We start from the raw sequence: 7,766 nt of genomic DNA on the forward strand, positions 1-7,766 counted from the left end.
GATAGCACAATAATATACACGCGGGTTCCCCTTTGTAACACTACTCGGATGAGCCAAGTGTGTGCAAGAACAAATGCCATCCACAGGGATCTGGAGTGGTCAAGAAATTTTAGATCACGTTTTTGCTGCATATCGTGGATGTGGCTGTGAGAGGTGCACTTTTTTGGGATCTGAAGGTCAATATTGTCCAATAGTGTAAGTATTTTGCGGGGCCTGGTGCCACATTTTTGGCACGTGGGGTTACTTACATCGAGTGTGATTTGTAGGGAACAGAAATATTTGGATGGAAGGGTGGAGTGAACCATCTATCATCATGATCATCATGCGTGACATGAGAACACGTTTAAAACCGAGTGTATTTGTACAAATGATGGTTCTGCCTACTGGGTGGGAAGGGAAGGATGCACCACAGTGAAAAACTGCGTAATGAATTGGCGTCTTCTCTAGGAGTACGTTGTAGGGAAATGAAAGCTCTTCTTCTTGGTGCGAAAGACTGTCCCATATTGATTTTCTTGGTATCCCTGTTCGTGTGCACAAGACAAAGCATGGTGCAAGGCTGTCCAACATGGTGCAGTTAAGAGTGTGGTCTGAATAAAACTGTAGCTTCCAGGTGTGGTCTGTGGTGGTGCTCCATAATGGGTGTATTCTTCTGGGACGCTATGCATACTGACTGTGGGTAACAATATATGGGTGCGGTCTGCGATTACACCACACTGAGTGTGCAGTCTGCGGCTAAGCGTCCACTATGATCCTACAACGTTTTGGCCTTTGTGTGGGGTGTTCCCTAGTGGACAGTTGTTGGAAGTTTCCGATTCTGGGTGTGGTCTGCGGGGGGGAGCACACTTGCCAGGACAGGACAGATCTCTCTGTGGATACAATCTCCGCGAGCAGTGTGCGCAGTAATTATAGTGCGTGTTTTTGAAATGCCATGCTGTAAATGGTGAAGGCGCGAGTGCGGTGCTGGGGAAGCCGGAGGCACTAGTCTGGCCTGCTGTATGAAATGTCCTCTTGTGCTTTGAGGGGGTGGAAGAAGAGGTGGGGCCTTTCCACGGCATAATACCCTGCCCTGGCGGGACCTGCACAATCACTTAGAGCCGCGCCGCCTGAGTCTGCTCGCGCATAAAAAAGAGCCGGCCAGTAGACCCACCTTCACGAAGAGCTCGATGTGTATGTCTTTGTCCTCCTCGCGCAGTCCGTTGTGGTTATGAGGCACCGAAAGAGCCATTTCCTTGCGCGCGCTGCTCCGGGCTCGCGCCGCTCCAACCGTCCCACGGGGCTCGCACTGCACCTACAGCGCTTCACGGCTCACTCTCCTCTCACTACCACCTCAAGTCTCGCGCTTCTGGGCCTCTGGTGTCACTTCGTCCCGGCCTTCCACAGTCCTTCTGGCGCCCTCCTTGTCCTCGAACCCCTCCCGTTATCCCCCTCCTCAGCTGCCCTGGATGCTCACGTTAGCAGCAGCCCGAGCCCCGCCTGCTTTCATGCGAGACCCGCCTCTTTCTCCTCCCACAGAAGAAACCAGCGGTAAATAACGGGCCCAGACTGCACACCAGCCAGTGACTAATAGGGGCAGTACGTTAAACGGAAAAGGCACTGTGCCAGCCAATGACTAATTTGATCCATCGGTGCCAGCCCGTGACTAATATACTAGACTTTGCCTCTTTTGAGACTATAACAGGCCGTGCCCCTGCACTGTGCCAGTCTATGTAGAAATAGCAAGACTACGCCTCATTGTGAAAGCTTCGCGCTATGGGTTGTGCCGGTCTGTGAGGAATGCACTGTTCCCGTCTGTCAAAAAGAGTCGTGCTGTGCCAGCGTGTGAAAGGATAAGACTCTACAGGTCTGTTATGAAGCCTAACTGGGCCAGCGTGTGGCTATCAGGAACTGATTGCAGTGCTCAAAAAAAGACAAAATTGGCTCGCCCAGTCCCAAATAATGAACACACCACACAGTGGGCTCTGTGATATTTTATTCCTCACCATAGGATCACACGCGGCCCTACCTAACAACCATTAACAACCACACCTGAACAGCTCCCAGCAGGTTATGTAATTCCTCTGATGAGTCCGCCCAGAACCACAAGGGTCCTAGCGCACATATTCTCAAGACACTACAATCCCCCTCTTTGTTAACCCCTTCGCCGCGGCGGGAAGTCCGCTGCGGCGCGGGGGGGTGCGGGGGGCAGCGCGGTGGCGCTGTGCTCATGACGGAGCCGCTCCGTCATGAGCCACGGTTGAGCTGTGCTCATGACGGAACGGTTCCGTCATGACTCCGCCCAGTTGCGTTGTCCCCCCTGCACAGGCGGGGAAACAGCGCCGCGTGGGCGGAGCGTCCGCCAACGGTCGTGGCATGACGGAACCGTTCCGTCATGAGCACACAGCAACCGTGGCTCATGACGGAACGGTTCCGTCATGAGCGGGGAAGGGGTTAAATGAAAAGTTTAAACAACAGTCACATTACATTTCTTCAATAGTCGTCAAGGCGCTCGCACTAGTCGGCCAGATCGAGTGGTATGAGGTGGTTGAGATGTACTCTTAACTGTGCACTGATGACACAGGTTCTAATGCTTGATCTGGACTGTTTGGCGGGATCGCCTCAGCCATGATTGCGTGAGCTGCAAACATCGAGGTAGGTACTTAAAGTGTGAAGAGTCCTGTGTGATGGACCATCTGGGATGATGCGCTGTCACGATGTGTCCTTTGCACGTCACAATGCTCAAGATCAACAGCAAACGGAGTGTCTGTTTTCAGCTTTCGTTTCTGGCAGGACCTAGTCACCAGGATCAAGACTGTTTCCGGACCTCATCAACGCCTATCTGCATATGTGTTCATATTGCACTTTCAAGCAGTGTCTTTGACACAAACCCTAGCAGCATTCAAGGATCGGTTTACTGTCCACTGTTGCAGTTTGGTACCGATGGCTCTCACAGACAGCCAGGTGGCAGAACTCCCAATAGTTGTGGTGTGAGGAGGTGAACGATAAGCACAGAGAGCTTGACAAAGGCCCTGGTTTAACTCAATCCCCTCCATCGATGCTCTCTGAATTACCCATTAGAGGGTACCCATAAATAGATCCACAATACCATTGGCCTGAGGCCACAGAGGTGTTGTACTCTTTTGATGCTTGGCATTTAGTCTGACTAGAGACTCCCTGAATTCTTTGCTATAGAATGGCAGACTATTGTCAGATTTGAGTATGGTGGAGATACCCCATGCTGCAAAAATGTCATCCAGATGCTCAATGACCTTGTCATCGGTTGTTGATGATAACTCCTCTACGAAAGGAAAGCGTGAATACTCACCAATGACTACCATGAGGTGATATCCATTTCCTAAGGGCCCAAAGAAATCAACTTCAACTCTTACCCAAGCCTGAGCAGGAAGGTCAGACATTTTCAGTGGATGCTGTGTCACTTTCGGGGAAAGGCAGTTGCAAAGATAGCACTCTTTCATTTTACCTCGCTCATCTAGGCATGGGAACCACTCTCGATCTATTAGGGCTATTTTGGTTGCTAAAATGCCACAATGTCCTTCATGGGCTACTTCAATGACTTGCTGTCTTAGTCTCTCAGGTATGATGATTCTTGAGCCTTTCAATACAACACCTTCCCTGATCACTGACAGTTCATCCTGTACATTTTTGAATTTATGAAATTCAGCATCATCAGCAAAAGGTTAAGCACTCTCCCACAATTGAGTTGAAATAATGTCTTTGAGGATAAGTAAGTTCTTATCAGGATTAGTAGCAGCAATAATCTGTTTAATGGATAGAACGACAGGAGTGCTGGACCTCACAATGAAGTTAATGTACTCCTCAGCCGTTTTGAATGTCAAACTGTGACGATGCAGTGGTACTCGTGAAAAGTAATCAGCAGGGTTTTGATCTTTACCCAACTTGTTTACAATTGCATAGTCATACTCAAGAAGTCTCAACCCCCACCTCTCAATGCGAGGGGGCATCTTTTGCTTTCAGATTTCAAAAAATAGTGAGCAATACTTGGTGGTCTGTAATAATAGTGAAAGGTTTTCTGTATAGAAACACACGAAAATGTTTGCAGACCCACGCTACAGCCAGACTCTCCTTCTCCGGCTGAGAATAGGTACGTTCTGTGTCAGACAGGCTTCGGCTGGCATAGGCCACAATGTGTCTATGAGAATTCGGATGACCATTATCTAGAGTAAGGATTCCCATCAGCCCCACCAGGCTCACATCTACTGTGATCTCAGTACGTAACTTGGGGACAAAATAGGCCATCTCCATTGCATTTTCAAGCGCATGTTTTATTCTTTTGAAGCTTTGATCACATTCAGCAGACCACCTGAAAGCAATGTTTCATTTTGTCAAGTCTCTCAATGGGGCAGTAGCAAAGTCACAAATGTACCTTGAGCAATAAGTGGCCATGCATAAGAAGAATGGCAGCATGGTGACAACTTGTGGCAGGCAAGTAGCTGGCAGTACTTGCACTTTTTCTGGGTAAGGAGTCATTCCCCCCCTCAGAGAAAATGTACCCAAAGAAATGTAAGTTTGGGAAACTCATACTTTGCTGCGTTCAGAGACACAAGTCTGCCAGTGACTTGCATCAGCAAGTCACTGGCACACTTGTGGAAAAGCCTTGTGAGTTGCTCCAAATACCAGTATGCCATCACTGTAATTGAAAGCATACATGTCAGGTTGAGTTATCTGACATATGACATCCCAAAATATTTCTGCAGCTGATGGCACTCCCAAAATCAACCCTTTGTATCTCAACAAACCAACATGAGTCAAAAAAGTAATGATGTACCTACAGTTCTCTTCCAGCTAAAGTTGATGGTGATGGGAGTAGACTTTGGCATCATTCAGTTGCATGATCATGTCTGCTATGTGTGGACCAGGATGTCTTTCCCTCTTTATTGCTTTGTTGGCCTGGCGCGTACCAACACAGATGCGCACTGCACCTGCACTGTTCTTTTTTGGCACCACTCCTATAGACAAGATCCATGGCGTCGGACCGGTGGAACGCTCAACGATATCATGCTTCAACAGCCTTTCTAGTTCTTTCTCAATAGTTCCTTGTAGGCGGAAAGCGGCTCTACAGTGCCTTTCTGCAACAGTGCGAATGTCCTGATTAATGTGAAGTCGCACTTTCATGGTCTCGAGCCTTCCTAGGCCATGAAACAACTACGGAAACTGACCCACAATTTCAAATTGAGTGTGGAGGTTGTAATTGGGAGATATCAGTTGCCTTGTCTTTTGTTCTTCCTTGCAAGCAGCCAAACCTACATGTGCCTGTTGTTCTTGGTCTATACCATCATCGCTCATCCATCTTCTTCACTGGCGCTTGATAATGACATTGAAGAGCCTATGTAGGATGAGCTTTACAATGATCGACTTTGTCTGGTTTCTACTTGTCGTAACTAATGTTGCTTTCTGGCCTTGTGGGTGTGGCGAGAATGCTTCAGGAACCTTCTGGCATTCATTTTCTCTTCTCGCAGTGATGCATTTGGTTTCTCTTTCGCTTTGCAAACCATTATGACATGGGTTTCTTTCCCGCAACCTTTGCATGTCTGTCCAATGGCTGGACATTTGCCTTCATGGGGAAATTAAAACCCACATCGGAAACGTAACTTGTTCTTTGGAGACGTCTACTTGCCTGCATCTACCTTGTGTTTCTGCTTGCTTTTCATGACCAACACTGATTCATTCTTCGCTGGTCCAGCTTCCATATCAGCAGCTTGTTGATCTGCTCTGTCATCTGCTCTTGCAGCCATTAGTACTTTCTCTAAGTCGAGTGTCTCTCTCAACATGCGACTTCTAAAAGAGTCTGAAAGACAGCCATTGATGATTCTGAGGTGTATGGCTTCTTCATCATTACATTTACTAAACTTAAAGTGTTTGACAAGCAGATCAAGTATTTCAACAAACTCATCCATCGTATTACCAGCTTTCTGTTTCGCTTGATTGAAAATGTATCTTTCATAGTCGACCATCATCGGATTTAACTTGTTTCCCAATGCTTCTTTGATCCGACTGTACGATATCTGTGAGTCTGTGAGATTTTCTTCTGCACTTTTTTTTTCCACAGCAAATGTTATCAGAATTAGTGCACATACATGGCTTACTTGGCCCAGGGTGACAGGTTGTGTATTGAATACCAGATACCAGGTATGTGGATAACAAAAATAAATAAAAAACAGGAAAAAGATAACCAACAACTTGCACAGACCAACCCCCCGCCCCACTAAGCCCCACAAATAGGTGGTTAGTTTCCTGCAGTCTTCAGTACTTCTTTTACTCCGTCACCAGCACGGTTCCTTAAATACCTAATGCTTTTCTTATCTAATTCTTCTAAGGCATCTATGAAGTCATCACACGTCTCAATCCATGCAGTCCACCTGGTGCCAATATTCTACTTCTACTTCTTGGTGGCGTTGCGTGGGGCTAGTGGTTTTTGAAACACAGCTGCATTTTACTTTGTGTTCCCTTCTGCAGCCATATAAATATTCCACTATTCCGATGTCTTTCGTTGCACTGGATGCCACTTGCTGTTGTTCATGCATCGTCCTCTCAACCAGGCCTGGGTCATCACATGCGATTCAAGGTCATGTGACACTTCCCTCACTTGTGTTGATAAGTACGTTTGTACTTTCGTATCTGTTTTTCACTCCCTTTAGCAGTTTTGGATGGATAATGGCTCCGTGCTATGGCGTGATGCAGTATTTCTTCATTCAGCTTTACAAACGGATTCTGGTTGGCTTTTCGACTGCACTCCTCCGCAAGGCCTTCAGCTACTTTGAAGGATGTATATGGGCTGGAGTGGGGCTTCGACTCCACGGACACCAGATTCAAACTACTTCTCTTCGATTTGGGTACATGTGGCACTCACAAGCTGTTTCTGTATTGTTGCAAACTCTCAGGGAGAGCAGTCTTATTCCCTCTGGGCACATATTCCCAACTTGTTGCCAATTGTAGTGTCCTCCCCAGCCCAGAAGCATGCAAATGAACACACCACACGCAGAGTTCTGTAACAGACTTCTTTATTCCTCAGCATACGATCACACACTGCACTCTGATTATATCATAGCCGTTAATAACCACACCTTAACAACTCCCAGCAAGTTGCGTAATTCCTCTGTTGAGTCCACCCAGAACGGCAAGGGTCCTAGCGCACAAAGGGCCATATGTATGAACACATTTTCCCATAGGCACAGAATGGGTAAAACCCTTTGATACATCTGGCCCATAGTCTCACAGCACTACAGCAACCTACTGCTAACAGACCCAGACTGTTCTAACAGGCAACTGACTAGACTGCACCACCACCACCTAACGGACTTACCAGATTGTGACAACCTATAACTAAATGGACCCGATTGTCTCGGCTTGTGAATAGGCAATACCAGTTTTTAAATAACATAACTTCATGTTTTAACTCTGCTATTTGGACTGTTTCATGTGTGAGACGTAGCACGTGGAAATATAGGAGAGTAAATGCAGTCTATCACTTTTACCACCCTTATAAAGGATAATTTTCACATTTTCTCTGTGTTTGCCTGGTCATTGTAATGAAAAGAAAACGATTTTTAAATTCAGAATTCCTGGAATTGGTCTTAAAAAGATATTCATCATATATTTTTATGTGTTTTAGCAACACTGACTATTTTAATTAGTAGATTCGTAAAATATATGAATGTGGTTTGAAAATGCATTGACCAACTATTTGCTGCAGAATCAAATAGATTCTATAATGTTCAATTTAAATGTATGCGGTTCAATATTTTAGGATG

At 46.4% G+C, this 7,766-nt stretch overlaps 1 protein-coding gene across 1 annotated transcript in view; it reads right to left on the reverse strand.

The window, feature by feature from the left end:
* The window catches only part of CLIC4 (CLIC family member 4), a 286,715-nt gene extending 285,182 nt beyond the window's left edge, over positions 1 to 1,533 (reverse strand). The window contains exon 1 of the mRNA XM_085647822.1: positions 1,148 to 1,533. Coding sequence (XP_085503948.1) covers positions 1,148 to 1,225 — 78 coding nt within the window. The 5' untranslated portion in view covers positions 1,226 to 1,533. The remainder of the gene's footprint in view (positions 1 to 1,147) is intronic.
* Between the last annotated feature and the right edge of the window lie 6,233 nt (positions 1,534 to 7,766).

Source organism: Triturus cristatus, chromosome 3_2 (genome assembly GCF_964204655.1).
Source record: "Triturus cristatus chromosome 3_2, aTriCri1.1, whole genome shotgun sequence".
Taxonomy (NCBI): Eukaryota; Metazoa; Chordata; class Amphibia; order Caudata; family Salamandridae; genus Triturus; species Triturus cristatus.